At 37.0% G+C, this 17,995-nt stretch overlaps 2 protein-coding genes across 3 annotated transcripts; both read right to left on the reverse strand.

Moving 5' to 3' along the window:
• Positions 1-734: 734 nt before the first annotated feature.
• On the reverse strand, positions 735-6,015 carry LOC123869104. Its single transcript, XM_045911842.1, has 4 exons — positions 5,991-6,015; positions 5,609-5,719; positions 4,319-4,474; positions 735-3,133 (listed from the first exon to the last, which is right to left on the reverse strand). Exons 1-4 carry the CDS (start codon positions 6,013-6,015, stop codon positions 2,883-2,885), a joined length of 543 nt encoding a protein of 180 aa, XP_045767798.1. The 3' UTR covers positions 735-2,882.
• Positions 6,016-12,262: 6,247 nt separating this feature from the next.
• On the reverse strand, positions 12,263-17,327 carry LOC123868959. Of its 2 annotated transcripts, XM_045911680.1 has the most exons (5): positions 17,051-17,327; positions 16,202-16,429; positions 14,805-15,014; positions 14,059-14,286; positions 12,263-13,180 (listed from the first exon to the last, which is right to left on the reverse strand). In XM_045911680.1, the coding sequence occupies exons 3-5, from the start codon at positions 14,968-14,970 to the stop codon at positions 12,945-12,947; spliced, it is 630 nt and encodes a 209-aa protein (XP_045767636.1). In that variant the 5' UTR covers positions 14,971-15,014; positions 16,202-16,429; positions 17,051-17,327; the 3' UTR covers positions 12,263-12,944. The 2 variants fall into 2 exon arrangements, 1 of the variants encoding a protein (XP_045767636.1); XR_006796768.1 differs by lacking the exons at positions 12,263-13,180; positions 16,202-16,429; positions 17,051-17,327 and having other exon boundaries at positions 13,664-14,286; positions 14,774-15,010.
• Between the last annotated feature and the right edge of the window lie 668 nt (positions 17,328-17,995).

Genomic DNA, 17,995 nt, shown 5'->3' on the forward strand with positions numbered 1-17,995 from the left:
TTTAATCTAAACAAATTAATGCCAAAATAAATAATTTAATTAGAGCGTGATTGCTATCACAACATCTAATTATCCAGTTCACAATCCAAATACCGAAAATATGCGATATCGCCCCGAATCTCGGAAGGAGACTAAACTACAACCTTCGAAACACCCGTATTTATGCAAGTTCAATCTTGTTGGCCTCCTAGCAACAGATTGTATGACATCGAATGAGCGAAATATCGATTTTATCAATCTACCTGCATTAGATAAATTAATAATTTTATATTATTTTTGACAACTCAAATCAATTTTTAAAAATAACCTTACAATAGTTTATGCTGGCCCTAAGTTGTTATAGGAACCTAATGGTTGTGATTGTCATTACGATTAATGATATAATTATATTTATCCAGGATTATTCTCGCCGGGCACCTCAAGGATCTCCTCTTGGAACAGTACCAACACCGCGATTTCCAGCTGTCTGAGAATGAGTAATTCTTGTACAGCATCACTGTTCTCCCGCCTTGTTTAACTATTTCGTAAAAATCTAAAAAAAATAACAAAACAATCATTCTATACAAGACTAACGACCAAATAATGAAAAATATATAATTATTAATTTTGGATCAGTGCAACACAAGAAAGTTTTTAAGCTATAAGCAACGAACAGAGGTTATTCAGTAATTTTGAGATTAAATTATTTTAATTTAAGAATTAGGTATTGTGACTCATTGGGTCTAAATAATATAAACTAAAACGGACTAGTTTTAAAACTATTTATTAAGATATTTATATTTTTTTTTATTAAAAATACAGACATGATCACACATTTAGGGTAGAAACACATTTGCAACGTCCCAACTCAACGACAAGAAGGTTTAAAGTCTATACGCGTCGCATGGTGTAGGTAGGTGCCTATTTCGCTCACTTATTTATTTAAGTGATCTGTGGTGCCTCCACCCGGTAAAAAGAGTTCTGGACGACAGTGGAGGGGACGTGTCTGCGCATGGGTACTGTACATTCCTACAACGCGGGCAGCAAAGGTTGACTGACGAACAATAGGGCAGCCGCACAAACACCGCCACTTTCGCACCTCATCTCGAAATCTATCAACAAATCCCCCACTGCACTGGTTAAGAGTTCTTTTTCCCCGCTTTTTTAGCTTGAGTGGGATATTATACGTGTTTCTGGGTCATTTTTATAATAATAACTAGATAATGCCTGACATGCGTTACAATGAGGACGTTGAAGTGTGTACAAGTGAATACAAGTGCCAACAACAACTGTACTTTTCAACTCAATTAAATGAATGATATGCAAACGCATAGATAACGAACAGTAAGACGGACATAATTTATATTATACCTACGTAGGTACTCATACTTAATAAGATTAGGAATCATATTATTTTTATAATTCGTTTATAAGTAATTAATCTGTTAAACAATATTTGCAAGAATAGAGCATTAAATTGTTGATTTACAGTAGGTATTAATAAATTGTTTAAAATCATACATAATAATATTCATGTGAAGGAGTATCGACGCGAAATACCACAGGATAAAATAATAGGTATAATAAGTTTTAAGTAATATTATGACATGCGAAAGTCAATCCGCTAAACCGATGTTGACGTTATTTGGTATAGAGATAGCTTGCATCCCAGGGACGGACATGTAGGTTACTTTGTATCCCGGAAAATTATAAAAAATTTACGATGCTAATAATTTAACCCACGGGATTTAAAAAAACGTGAGTTATGAGCAGACGATGTCGCGGATGTCATCTTAAAATAGCCAATGGATGGATAGAATAGAAAAAATATTACAATTATTATTGACTAGAAAACTAGAAATACTAGGTACAAGTATAGTTTTCCTGATGGAATTTCCGCTAGGTATGGCAGCATCTCGACAGAAATAAGCGAGCACACGCAGGGCATATGATAGTGCACATGTACAGGTAAACTATACCTATTCCCTCAATCTCATTGGCCAATCCTTCAGACACGACCGGAGAGATATCAGGCGTAGCGTCCGCCAAATTCAGTCTGCTACAGTACCCGGCAAGCAACTTGAGCATTGACGCGATTGGCTGGCGAATGCACGCGGGTGCACGCGATTGGTTGACACATCGACTTTCGCTTTCCGGATTCGCCAACTTTCTCCCACTACACCTCTTCAGGTCCAAGTTGTTTGCCGGGCAATACTAAGAACAACTTGACAGAAAACTCCAAAGTTTTTTGGCCCAACCCATCACTCAAACATAAAACCTCCTAGATAGTTCTATTAATATAGTACAACTAAATACTACTTAATTTATTTCTTGTAATTCATTCACGCGCGTTAACCTTAGGCATTAATCGACACTTTTGAATTTTTCACTCTTTTAGAAAAAATGGACTCCCAAGGAGCTTTTGATACGGCAAAAAATAATTTTCAGGAAAATTTTCATTTAAGTATCTTTTTGCTAAGGATTTTGGCGGTACTTGCATGAAAATTTTAGCTGTGCTAAGGAAAAGTGCAGTTTCTCGGAACAGTTATTTTGCAAGTGTTGCGTTTTCAAATGAAGGGAAGTGATTCAGGATGAATATGAATGAATAATTAAATACAAATACTAATACAAACAAATGAAACTTAAATACCTAAATATTTCCTTAAAACTTACTGCTTTCCATGCATTTCAGCCAGAAGAGTTGTTTGCCGGGCTCTATACTTGTGGTTACGGGGACGTATACGTACACGTATACGTGTAGGTATACGTGTACTTCGTTAGTGTGCGTGCGGACAGTCGCGCGCGCGCGTTTTCACACGCATACAGAAACGACGACGCACAACCAAGAGACACGCGCGTGAGTCAATCACAACAAGAAGCAGTACGGCAAAACGTCACGCTACTTAATTTTTAACCTTAGCATACTCTCCATCAGGCCTCCTTAAGAAACGCGGAGGCAAGTGATTGTGACGTAGATTGTAATAGACGATATTTCCCTTCAGATCAAAGCGCAGTTTGGCTGTACAATGCTTGCGTGACTTACTGCTGCAGTTCCAATACCTTCGGTCGGAGGTGGTTTGCGCAAACGTGTGGTTGCCGAGGAGAAGCATTTGCCTTTTCACGTTGATCACTTTGATGAACTTGTAGGACAGATCTAGAACAAATACGACTTACATACATATTTACATATTTATTAGAGATCTGAACAAAATAAGAAATTAAATTATATGTACAGTCTATGTTAAAACTAACTAAATTAGACGTAAGTTAATAGGTACACACTTTCATTACGCGTAGCTTATTGTATGGTAAGGAAACTTAATCTTATAGAATTGTTCTATGGCAAAAGAAAATGACATGCGACAGCTAATTAGTATCGATATAGAAACAAAAAATGCATTATTCAGCCTAAAATATTATGCAAAATGATAAAAAGAATAAAACCTTTAAAACAGTGGATGTAAAAATCAGTCCATCCATTCCATGTGATTGCACGCCGTAAAAAAAATAACCGCTTTATTTTAAAATAATAAATAATGAGTACTACTATTGTACTTCTATTTAAAAGTCCAGTAGTAACATAATAAATATCCTCTCTATATCAGCGACATATATATAAAACATATTATGATACTTTGCAACACCCGATCCTCCAACTAAAAGAAAACTAGATGAGAGCTCTTCATTTCTGTTTTGCCCTAAAACCCTTCCTAATGATGTGCTGTTTACTTAATGACTGAATTGTCTCTGATTTAGTTTGGTGGAAGGATTTGCTCGGGCTAGTTACCGCTTACCAGCCGGCCGCCAAACGATTTGGTGTTCCGGTACCATGTAATTGTATAGGTATATATGTATGTGTGTAATAGTTCATTGCACCACAAAACACAAATGACAGGTTGCAAAAAAGGTGCTGTGTAGAACCAATTAGGGTTTATAGGTTTGGAATTTGGATCTGTAATATCCCTTCCAATTTAAGCTCTTTTGTCTCACATCTTAAACTGCATTATGACGTATCACCAGGAAATATTGCTTTTTAATTTTTTTAAATTTTTTGGCGGCCATTTTGAAATCTTTACTACTTATTGTTATAGCAGCACTTTGTTAAAATTTCATCCCTCCACGTGTTACACTTCATGAGATACAACCCACTTACCAACATACGGATGGACAGTGGATGCTTAGTAATAGGGTTCCGTCGGCACTTCGGACACAGACCCCTCAAAATCAATAGTGGCTCATTTCACTCAAAATGTGGGCGGTCGCTTGGTGGTGAGAGTGTTAAAAATCATTTCTACGCGAAAAAGCTCTAAAGTTCTGAATATTTATACCTATAGCTTACCTGGTTTAGGCTCCTTCTCAAGCTTCACCTTGTTATACAATTCCTCTTCATAGGGTAGGTTGAACGTCCGCGTGGAGCCCAGTATCTGAATGTCTTCGTAAACAGTCTGATTAGTCACCTTCGGAAGTCTACGAAGATATTTTTTCGTGAGGTAACCTAAAATAGGCAATGAGGTTTAGTGCAACCATCAAAAAATTGACGACTTTTGTATCCTAGAAAGATTTATTACTATTTATAGATAGGAAAAATTATGATAGTTACATCCTTTTACCTTAAAGTATCATCCAAACCTGCGTCACCAAAGCAACCACGAAACAGAAACCTCAGCCGCGCGGCGGTCGTATAGATTCGCGTTGTGGACGCTCCCGTTTCGCGCCCCGCATCCCACGTTCATGACGCGCAGTTGTGACCGTAGCTTAATATGATCGTATCGGCAAAACAATCGCCAAAGCCGCAAGATGCTCGCAAAGAAATATGTATAAAATACTGAAAATGCGTGACTTTAGGCAACAAGAGTCGGTGGCATCCATATGATAGGTATACTTGTTAGATTTGCTTTCTAATGATGCTATTCACGACAACTGCGTTTTCAGTTACTACAAGTTCAAGATTATAGTTTTTTTTAAATAAAAAATAAATAAAAACCGACTTCAATAACCACAAATACTAAAAAGTAAAAATTAATTTAATATTACCGAATATATTATGTAGACAAGAGTTAAGCTAAACATTTTTGGAGTCGGTGCCATTTAGCCGCAGGAACCGTTTAGGTACTCTTCATATTGTTTGTAACTCTACATTGGCACCGACCGCTGCATAGACCTTTACAATTAGGGCCTTTTCACACACTTGCGTGCGACTTCGCATCGTAAAATTCTACTACAACATACAACGCATCGTGGGAATTTACATCACACTGAGATGCAACTTGCACTGCACGTATTGTGGAAGGACCGCTAATTTTTTTTAAAGAATACCAGCCAAGTTTATCATGAGACTAATATTCCCCTTTTCCCCTCCCACTAAGCGTTAAACTTGTGCTAGGAGTAGGCACAACAATAGTGCAACGGGTGGGTAGTAGTTTGAACCGGCGACTTTCGAATTTCAGTCCACTCCTTTCACCGTTGAGCTATTGAGACTCTATCTAGGATCTAATTCTGACATACGTGCCGTCCTTTTGCTTAAACAGCAATGGCGGAGGATGGTTATGCTCAAGATTATAAAGAACCAGCCGATCATTATAATCAAAGCGAAGTCGAGCGCTACACTTGTCTGGACCCCCCTTCTTACTGCAGTTCCAATACCGCTTATCATTGGTGGTCTGAGCGAAGGTGTAGTTGTCGATTAGTATCACAGGCTTTTTCGCCAACGCTATAGTGATATACTCGAAGAATATTGCATCTGAAAACGTAATGATAATGTAAGCAAAGTACATAAGTAAAGCCGATTCCACCAAACTACCCTCCGACGTATAAATAAAAGAAAAGCGCTTGGGCGCTGACGTACGCTTGCCTCTTGGCGCTTGTAATGGACACACATTTTTACAATTAAATAAATTAAATATGGCGCCCATTTTTTATCTAGCCGGTTTATAAAAAAAAAGGTGTTTGCTTTTACTTAATTTATTTAAGTAAGATTACATTTGCTGATTTTATCATATTAATGAATATACATTCAATGTAGTAATCATGAAACATGTTTTATAGATTAGATAGATAGTATATTTAGTTGTGGGGTATATAATATAAGTAAAAGCTAACGAATAAATAATTTAATATGTATTTTATACATCAATATTAACTACTTAATACGCTACTCATTAAAAATAAGATCAATCTAATAACTTTGGTTAACATATTATTTGCTACTTAGTAACTTTACGACTAGAGAACACTAATTAAAGAAGAGTTTATTCAACAAGCAAACGTAGTTTGGCTCTCATTTGGGTTTTTACTGATTAAACTCCGTGATTTTTTCTTTACATACGAAGCCGATGTAATTTTAAAATAAGATGTTTTTACGTAAATCTAGCAAATCATAGCCACATTATATTGCCTGGTGGAGATTGTTCTGAGCAATAAGGCCGCCTTTGCATACAATTGTTTTTAGTTTTTAGTTTCTTTGTTTTGTCTTGGTTATTTCATGTGTTGTGTACAATAAACTTTTCTATCTATCTATATTATTGACGTGACAACGTCTTATAATTCGATAGAGCCGGCTGCACGCACGAAAAAACATGACTCATGCGGCGTTACCTCGCTCTGAGGCGTTCCATGTAAGGCTTGAAGTGCAAGCGAGAGCGCGGAACGAGCGACAAAGAAGCACAATCGGCCTTTGTTGTCACGTTCAACTATCGTCAGTAAACCGACTTTACAGACAACCAATTTTTTTTTTGTAGAACGTGTCTACAAAATTTAATTGAGTTTGATTCGTTAATATTCAAATGAGGATCAAACTACGTTTGTATGGTAGCGCTGGTGACCGCACTAGGAAAACTTCTCTTAAAAAGACACATAAGTAGGATCATGGTTATGGACGAGTGAGCATTTGATGATTTTCTTCTTCTCTTTATCAAGCTTGAGTTTTGCTCGGCACTTCTTTGACGAGCGCTTAGAACAGTACCAGCTCCCGCTCAGCTTGTAAAATGTGTTGTTCTTCAAGAATATCAGTGGGCAGCCGTTCATCGTCGTTATAAAGTGGAAACTCAGATCTGAAAGAATATTGTCATTATGTTAGTAAAGAAAATCTAGAACAAAACTTACACCCCAAAAACCACCACGGTTCAAATTTACTATCCCGGCATAATTTGAGTGGAAATTTTGAAGATCAGTCAGTCAACAAGTAAGAAGAACAGCGAAATAAAATACTAAGTTATCTTTCATATATTATTATTTATTTACACAATGTATATTATTGTACATCTTACGTTTCCATCATAATTTTACATTAACGTGACGAAAAACTAGTTTTGATATCATTTTTCATATACTTATTCTTAACATGACTAGTAAATCATGAATCAGTATGTATATTTATAATTACGTTTATTGAAATCATTCTAGAATAAATAAATGAGAGAGGTGTAAAAGCTCCAGTACATATTGGCCCAATGCACTTGGCGAGTGTCGGCCAATGGTAAATCCTTTGTATATAAGAGTCAATCGACGAAGACGTACCCCACTATTTATCATTCGAGGAAACCACGGGGTGCAGGGAGCAATCTACGTGTATATCTAATTTATCCTTGTACGTGCGCTCACATTGCTGATCGGTAGATAATGATAGAACGCACACTCTAGGAGTAGATACATAGCACACGTGCACCGTAACCGATTGGGATAAAGAGTGGGGCCCGTCATCCTGGATTGGAGTATCTAAGTAATATATAAAGGATAGTTATGTAAATGATGTACACATTGGCTGTTACTCACCGGCTTGCCAATTGCTCCAAGATCCTTTGATATTCGTTCTCACAAAACCCACCTTGGCCAGCGCACCAGCGTTAGCCGCGCGTTACTTGTAGGTACTGTGACACTGCAGGTACATGTTCGCCGAGTAATATGGGCCAATGTGTACTAGACTATTAAAACTAGTGATGAGAAACATATCGTTTAACTCAATAGAAAAAATGACATAACAAATTTTCTCAATTCGGATCTAATAAATACGGTTTATGTGTGTCACAGAAACATTCAAAGCAGTACGCCCTCCTGCATTGAACGCAATAGGACCTTATCTTTCTGACTTTATTATTCGCGTCGAGCCTATTGAGAGTAGCTCGCAGTATCCTGTAACAACCGACACAGTTTCTTCTCGGACCACCATGAGTTTGATAGTCGTGAAATCTCTTCGACTTGTAAAAACGTCGGAAGGCTGAAAAAAAAATTGAATTACTTAAAGCACTTGTCCCAACGCGACGAGGAAGCGACTAGCTATTGACTATGTTATCGATCAAGAAACATCCAATCGATATACGATTGCGTGTCAATAAAACAGATATAATACAAATGTATTAATAGTTGATCGCTAACACTGCCGGCGAGAATTCTCTCTCTACTGGTTTGTCGCAGCGATATTACTATCACATAAAAAAACTCGGCTCAGCGATACTTTCTTGGCGGTCAAAACATTCGCAGTTTGCACAAGAATTAAATACGCTACGACTGCATACTGAGCTACAAACTTCCTGTCACTGTCATCGGCAGTCAACCGAACAGTTGATGACTGCTTGAGCTGCCCAGGTAGGTACTTGTTCAACGATGAACTGCTCAAGCTCTCTATGTGTGACCACTCTGACCGAGATCTATAGGGCTTACTTTAACTGCTCAGATTTAAGACACAATTAAATCAAGATGTCTCTCACGGAAATCTGAATCGTTTTAACTCCAACTAAAATCTGAGCAGAGTCAAAGTATAAATCTCAGCCTAAGTGATTTTGTAATGACCAAATTTTAGTAATCTCAGGCTCACTTGCATCAAAGTGTTTAATCTGGTTTATAGTTACTTAAAGATAAAGATCTCACTTACGCTTTGTCAAGTTTATTCTAAGGTTGATTGGAAAATGACAGGAAGTTGATAGAAAAAAAATTAATTTAAACAAATTTATAAAGTTGGTGCAAGCCTACCAGAAAAATAACTACTAAGTACTACTGAACTACTGACTAGTAAATAAATAGAATGTTTTCTAGTTTTTGTGCGAACACCTATATTCCTCAGTGACATTATCTGAAGATTAAAAATCGATTCTTAACAAGGCTCTCTCCGTCACTCGCTTCATACAATCGCAGTTCCAATTTCATTTGAATATTAAGCAACCAAAGTCCATGGAATTTTGCAGACATATTCTAGAAATTAATATCTGTGTCTGTGGTGTTTTAGATTTTTCTAAAAATATGTAGTTTTATAATTACAGGGGCTCAAAGATTTGTATGTAAATTTTTAAGACCGCGTAACTTTGAAATTGAATATTTTAACAGAAATCTGGAAAACCACAAACATAGATATTAGTTTCTGGAATATGTCTGCAAAATTTCATGGACTTTGGTTGCTTAATATTCAAATGAAATTGGAACTACGTTTGTATGGCGGAGTGACGGAGAGACCCCTCTTAAGTATAATGATGAACCAAGAATATTTTATGATAAATCATTTATTTACAGTTTACATTCTTTAGTCTCGAGTAACTAAGAAACACTTAAATAAAATAAAACAATTAGACGTTTATGATGTATGCCAATGTGTACCTAAACACAAAAAAATATTGTATACCTAATCTCTGTATAACATATGTTTTTTAAGATAAATAAGTTCGTTTACCGAGTACCCACTAAATTTGGGAAGCCAGCTATTCGAGTGCGATAAATATTAGGTACTAGATGATGCCCGCGACTTCGTCCGCGTGGATTTAGGTTTTTCGAAATCCCGTGGGAACTCTTTGATTTTCCGGGATAAAAGTGGCATGTGTGCTAATCCAGCATATTATCATCTATCTCCATTCCAAATTTCAGCCAAATCCGTCCAGTAGTTTTTGCGGGAAAGGTAACAAACATATACATACACACACACACACACACACACACACACACACACACACACACACACACACACACACACACACACACACACACACACACACACACACATACACACAAACTTTCGCCTTTATAATATTAGTGTGAAGTGTGATAGTGTGAAGTGTGATACTTTTGTTGACTTGTACAGGTTCGCCGAGTGCGTTGGGCCAATGTACAAAGCACTTTAAAGATTATAAATCATATTAATAAATCACATTAAATGGATCGTTCCGGAATACAGGCAGATTGTGGTATTCTTTGGGCGGATGAGTGTGTTCGAGGAAACAGACTATAATCTCTTTACCGTCGGGATCTATCCTCACTTTAGCTTGGCATTTCTTGTATATCCTTTGCGAACAGTACCAGTAGTTCGCTTTCTTGTTCATTTTGAAGAATGTGTGACCCTGTACTAGTAATACTGGACCACGGCTTCGTGACGATTCGATGAACTGAAAGGGTATGTCTGTAAAGAAATACTTGAATTATTTATGTATAATATGAGTACTACAAACCTAAAAACATTGATTGCTGGCCGAGAGAAGGACGAGGCGAAGTCGACGAAAAAGTGATTTTAATTGGTCGCCTGTATTACAATGCAGCTTTTTGAACGAGAAATATAAAATATAATAAAAAGCGATATAAGTAAGTAAATTGGGCTTTTGGAAGTAGCTTCGATAGCTGCAAAGTGTCGCTACTAGATGGCATTAACAGTCGCTTCAGTACTGAATGAACATACATATCACAAATTTCATAAGTGGCAGTAAGCGATGCCGTAACTTAGCGGTCAGAGCGTCGGTCACGAACTAAGAAGACGCAGGTTCGAATCCTACCGATTTTGGAATTTTTGATATGTATTTAAAAATTATTATAAAAATGATTAAACTGGTAGTAAAATCAGTGAAAAACAATTCTTTTGCTTGTAATTACTTTATCTACTAATCGAAAAATCGTAAATGCAGAATTATCTACTACGCAATAGGCGAATCACTCCGAACAAAAATTTTGTATCATACACATCCGTATAGTGTGTTCTAGCCGCTTATTCAATTTGTGCACCCTAAAACGTGTCTAGGGTGTCCCACTCAAAAACGTGTGTCCGTCTATCCCCCCAGACTAAAAAATAATATGTACAAAATCCGTTCGGGGTGAATAGGGTATCTAGTCGGGGTGGATTTATCACGTTTTCGAGTAGGTATATACCCTAAAAAGGTGGCTATTTTTTGGTGAAGAAAAGGAATAAGCCGTTCTAGCACGTTGAAAACCGAATCAATAAAAATGATGTGAAAATCTCGACATCTTAACATAGAAGCCCTTGTCTGTCATGACATAACTTGTCGGTGGGTGTGTATGGTGCGTCTGCGCATAAACTATTCTCTCGTTTTTGTCCATTTTGAGGAACGCGCCGCATCGCATACTAAGTTTCCTCGAGCACTGCAAAGTAGAACATCCTTTCGCGTGAAAGGAGTATGTGTAATTCCTATAAAGTATGACCGATCTGTTTCCACGCATCTGCAGTTTCTCGTAATCGTAGCCTGTAAAAAAAGGTTTAATGTTTAAATCTATAATACATTTGCCTACTTATATTATAATTGCGAAAGTTTTCAAAAACTTTTTCAAAAAAAAAAAGAGTTCCCATGAGATTTTTAAAAACCCTAAATGCACACGGGCAATGTCTAGTAGTGTTTAATAAAACGGTTTTTTTTTAAATAATTCCTTTAAAGTTCCAAGCATTCCTTCCGTCTAATCCAATTTTTAAGCAACATAAATAAACATAAAAATTACAAATCAAATATATGTCAAAATCACTGTAACTAGGCAAGGTACCCAGAACGCTTCTGCGTGCTCCGACTACCCGTGGACTCTACGAGACGGGTTGACAGATCCTTAAAACGGAATTTACATTACGAAATTAGTTTCACGACATTAATTTCATTATCTATTGCACGTGCAAACTTCTAATTTCATAGTGCATGCATTACGAAATGAGATGTTTACACGTGCAATTCACCATCACCATATTTTACCATCAGGTAAAATTAATGCCGTGAAACTAATTTCATGCCACTAATTTCGTAAAGTAAATTCCGCTTAAGATAAGTAACCCGCGCTTTTCATACAAACGCAGTTTTGTTTTTATTTGGTTAAGATTTTTGTGTATAAATCTTTAAGCCAGTGTAATCTGACAAACTAAGTACAGCGCACAGACACAGATATTTGGTTTCAGAACGTGTCTACAAAATATCATTGATTTTGATTGGTTAATATTCAAATAAGTACCAAACCACGTTTACATAGAAAGCGCTAGACAGCGCTAGGGTTACTTTTCTAAACAAAAGGATTTAGCATCCTCCAAGGTAAATTCAAACAATAATAAAAAAATTACACAATTTATTAATCTTAACACAATATTGGTCATCTACACTAATTTTTCTGTTGAACATATATACCATCAGAGGTTATGCGATAAATAGGGGGCGGATGAGTATGGTCGAAATATCCACCCATGACGAAACCATGGTTGTCCACTTTCAGCTTCGCGTTGCATTTAGCACAGATGCGTCGAGAACAAGACAAATTATTTTTTCCATTACGGTACGAGAATGTGAAACCTTGGTACATAAATATAACATGGCCACGATGCGTGCGTAGGGTTTGCACTCTTTCTGTAATGTAAAATGTAGAGCTCATAAAAATACTGGATTTATTACTTTTGTTTCTTTGGTATCAGAAAGTAAGCCCACTTTCTAGGTATTCGTGGTCCATGGTAAGACGCATAATTAAAAATTAGTTTTAATTTAGACTCTTTAATCAACATTTTTGTGTCTGTTTGAGGCACTACAAAGTCCAATCAACTAAACGCAACCACTAGTGGTTAAATTTTTTAACTAATAGTTTAAGAGTCTCTCCGTCACTCGCTCCATACAAACGTAGTTCCAATTTCATTTGAATATTACAAGCCATCAGAGGTCCTATGATAAATCAGGGGATACGACTATGGTCGAAATATTCTTCGTTTAGTAACCCTTGTGTTATTAGCGTTTTAGACTGATAGTTTAACCACGTTTAATAAACAAGCCATCCGCGGTCCTATGATAAATCGGAGGGGGGTGACTATGGTCGAAATAGCCCCCGATGATAAAACCATCGTCGTCGAGCTTGACCCTGGCGTGGCACTTGCCACTGATTCTTCTAGAACAACGCAGATTCTTCTTTCCCGTGTAATATGAAAAGGTGTAACCCCTGAACAGGAATACTTCTCCACGCGGAGTGTTGAGAACGATCAGTCTTTCTGTAATAATTTTTAAAGACACATTGTTAAGTGAGTAAGTAAATAAGTATATATTTTTCTAAATTTTTTTTATATTATTGTACTTTGCACAGATTTCTAACAAAGAAATATACTCGTCAGTGTACTACTCGTAAGTGTACTATAAAACTTCGAACTGATGAGCTGTAGTTGTATTCCACTACAACTACAGCTCATCAGTTGGAAGTTTTATTGAAAGGTTACTCCTAAGTACCTACCTTAGGTTACAAATTAGCCACCTACAACACAGTCAAGCGATACATCTGTGCTTACTCTATCATCATACTACCTACATTTACTCTTAAGTTACTTATTTACTCTTTGGACACGCTTTAAAAGAGTTTTAGGAGAAAAGGGAAACCTAAAAACGTTCAAAAAAAATGATAAAATAATCTCTTTTTAATACCCTTAAATTAAAATTTAAATGGAAATATGACAATTATAACAAATTATTTCTTTCTTAACCATACAATAAATCACAAATGCGAAAGTGTATCTGCCTTTCCGTCTGTCTGTCTGATAGTTGTCTTTCCACGGCCCAACCGACGGAGACGTCCGCCTCCTATACAGGTCGAAGGTTCGATGACGGGCACGCACCTCCAACTTTTGCGTTAACTTGTGCGTTTTAAGAAATGAAATATCACTTGCTTTAATTGTGAAGGTAAATATCGTGAGGAAACCATCTCAGTATGCACTGAGAGTTCTCCAAAATGTTCTCAAAGGTGTGGGAAGTCTGCCAATCCGCACATGGCCAGCGTCAAGCGTGGTGGATTACAGCCAAACCCTTCTCATCATTCTGAGTGGGGAACGTGCTCAGTAGTGAGCTGGCGATGAGTTGATCATGATTTACTTTCTGTTACCTATTTTAACATAGCACCCATTAGCGGTTTTGAAAAACTCTGGAGGGGCGTGGTTGTGCTCAAAATGCCCACCAACGATATACCCTTCTTTATCCAGCATCAGTTTTGCGGGACACTTCCCTCGCAACTTCCTCGAACAGTACACCAGCTTGCTCGACGCATAGAAAAACGAGTGGCTTCCAAACATCGGAATTTGACCTTTATCCGTTGGTAAGAACTGCAGTTTTTCTGCAAAATTATTAAAAATACACAATAGGTGAAGATAAAATACACAATAAATTATAAATGCGAATCAATAAACCCATATTATAAATGCGAATATGTTTGTTGGTTGGTCCGAGGTCATTTTTTGCATGGATCAAGTAAAGATCTGGAGAGTGATAAAATAGGATACGATATTTTTTGATCAATATTTTATACGCAACCGCATACCTATACAATTCAAACGATAAAAGAAGCAATAATCCATAATAAAAAATAATATTTAATATATAAATCGATTTATTTCAATCAACGGAATTTTTAACGAGAAAAAATACAATACTTGGTTTATTCTTCCGGCAAATCAAGAGCCTCACAGGGATTGTAAAAAAATAGGGTTTTCTTTTCTACGTGCCCTGATGCACCCACGTGGGCATCAGCTAATTCTGTACATAATCCATTTTTGTAAATCCACAGTAACTGGTATTTATATGTTAAATACTAAGTGATTTACTTCCTAAAGTCGACTTTTACATACAATCCACTGGAAACTTGGTGATACTTTGGAGGCGGATGACTGTGGTCGAACGTCCCTTTAATGATATGCTTATTCTCATCGACCACCAATCGCGCAGGACACTTGGCGCTAAGTCTACTCGAACAGTACAGTCGATTCTTCCCGCATAATGAAAATGTGTAATTATCATACATGGGCACATTGCCCTTAATTGTGGGCAGATATTGCAAGAGTTTATCTGCAAAAATGTATCGACGTTAAAATCTCATGGCTCCAGTACACATAAACTCAATGCGTTCGGCAAGTACCAGCCAACTTGTGAATTGCGCGAAATTTTGTTGATGAAAACCCAGAGTCGGCAAGTCGGCCAGCGCTGGCCGCACGCAACAAATACTATAATACACCAAGGGGCACCAAGGGACACGTTCGCCGATTCCAATTTTGTTTGTCGTGAATTGTACTGCACCCAAAGAGCAAACTATTAGAAAAGCTATATTTAAAATAAGAACAAACTGTACGAAGTGGGCAGCTTTTATAATTAATTCAAAGTATATACACTTAAATTACCAGTAAAAGGGATTCAAGAAATCAAATTTTCTGATATCCACTTAAATATAAAAACCTTCAGAGGATAAACCGATGGTGCATGGCAATGCTCGAAGATTCCCATAACGATGAATCCTTCTGAATCCACCTTCAACTTCGCAGGACACTTCCCCCGGAGATATTTTGAACAACACAAGATTATTCATTTTCCTTCACCCACTTTAATATAATAACCATTAGCGATTTTGTGATAAACCGGTGGTGGGTGGCAATGCTCGAAGCTTCCCTTGACGATGAACCCTTCTGAATCCACCTTTAATTTCGCAGGGCACTTTCCCCGGAGATATTTTGAACAACACAAGAATATTCATTTTCCTTCGCCCACTTTAATATAATAACCATTAGCGATTTTGTGATAAACCGGCGGTGGGTGGCAATACTCCAAGCTTCCCTTGACGATGAACCCTTCTGAATCCACCTTTAATTTCGCAGGGCACTTTCCCCGGAGATATTTTGAACAACACAAGAATATTCATTTTCCTTCGCCCACTTTAATATAATAACCATTAGCGATTTTGTGATAAACCGGCGGTGGGTGGCAATACTCCAAGCTTCCCTTGACGATGAACCCTTCTGAATCCACCTTTAATTTCGCAGGGCACTTCCCCCGGAGATATTTTGAACAACACAAGAATATTCATTTTCCTTCACCCACTTTAATATAATAACCATTAGCGATTTTGTGATAAACCGGCGCGGGTGGCAATGCTCGAAGCTTCCCTTGACGATGAACCCTTCTGAATCCACCTTTAATTTCGCAGGGCACTTCCCCCGGAGATATTTTGAACAACACAAGAATATTCATTTTCCTTCACCCACTTTAATATAATAACCATTTAGCGATTTTGTGATAAATCGGCGGTGGGTGGCAATGCTCGAAGCTTCCCTTGACAATGAACCCTTCTGAATCCACCTTCAACTTAGCAGGACACTTCCCCCGGAGATATCTTGAACAGCGCAAGTATGTCCTTCCATTGCAATACGAGAATGTATATTTTTTAAACATTAGTACTACCCCGTTGATTGTTGGTAACTCCAGCAGTTTTTCTATAAAAAGCACAAAAATAAAACAAGTTAAGTGGAAGAAAGTCGTTCCTGTTGGGGTTATTGCAATTCACACACACGCGTATCTCTTGGTTGTGTGTTGTCGTATGTGTATGCACGTTGCGCACGCTCTCAACGGACCGATTCAACAGTAGACCCACACACTGATCCGATATTTACATTCCCAAAGCTCACTCACAACCACTGATTTATTAAAGAAAAACGGTTAAAAATGTACTAGTACAAGTCTATATTTCACACCAAAAAAATTATATACAAAACATAAAAACATATCCAATAAGTTACGGTGTAAGCCAGTAGGTAGGTTAAAGTATAAACAAGTGAAAATAAAAATTTATAACACCCCCGACAATTCAAGGTTACTGCAACTAGAAAAGAGCCGATAACTTTCAAACGGCTGAACCGATTTTCTTGGATTATAGCTAAGAACACTCTCGATCGAGCCATCTTTCAAACGAAAATACTATATTAAAATCGGTTCATTAGTTTAGGAGCTATGATGCCACAGACAGATACACACGTCAAACTTATAACACCACTCTTTTTGGGTCGGGGGTTAAAAAGATTATATTCTGTACGACAGATAAAGGAATATTTTAAAACCTGTTAAGATCAAGAGTTTAATTCCTGCTATCCACTTTAACGTACACCCCGTCAGAGGTCCTGTGCAAAACTGGTGGTGGGTGGCAGTGGTCGAAACTTTCCTCAACGACGTACCCTTCCGAATCAACCCTCAACTTCACCGGACATTTTCCCCTGAGATACTTTGAACAACGTAAGTTATTCTTCCCATTGCGATAAGAGAATGTGTAATTTTTGAACATTGGTATTACTCCATTTAATGTTGGTAGCAACTGTAGTTTTACTGTAAAAACCACAATTTTTCTTAAAAATTGATATTTTGAATTTTTAGAAATGATACAAATTAAATTGAGTTAATTAACTTGATATACTTTATTAACTTAATTAAATCTCATCTGTGATAATAACCATTAATAACAGATAATAACCATTGTAGTACAAAATGCAGTAGTAGTAGAACTCTTTATTTATTTATTCACTTACCAATACAAAAAAATATAAGCACAATGAAAAGACCGCACGAATTACTTATCTCTACTAAGAGTTTAGGGCTACTTAGGAATATCTCCAGATATTCTTTCTTACTGCAAGAAAGGGCTACTGCCCTAAACTCTTTATTCTTTATTCGACACCAAAAATAATATACCACCGAATATAATACAGGGTGTAACCAAAACACTAGCAAAAATTTATTATACTACCCAATACCAATAACCACTTGCCTTAAATTTAGTTTTAGTGATTTAGTATTTTTCAAACCAACATTGTAAGTATAGCGTGCAAAACTCGAGTCAATGCCCCACCTACGACACAGCATTGACTTCGAGTGACCTATTTACGGAACGTTCGTTGACCTCTAGCATCAGTCAGATGTTTTATTTGCAATATATTGTGAACTTTCAAAACATACAAGTTTTTTGTTTAAATCATTTTTCGTAGTTTTTTTTATGATATCTTAACAGTAAT

The sequence above is a fragment of the Maniola jurtina genome, chromosome 10 (assembly GCF_905333055.1).
Source record: "Maniola jurtina chromosome 10, ilManJurt1.1, whole genome shotgun sequence".
NCBI classification, from domain to species: domain Eukaryota; kingdom Metazoa; phylum Arthropoda; class Insecta; order Lepidoptera; family Nymphalidae; genus Maniola; species Maniola jurtina.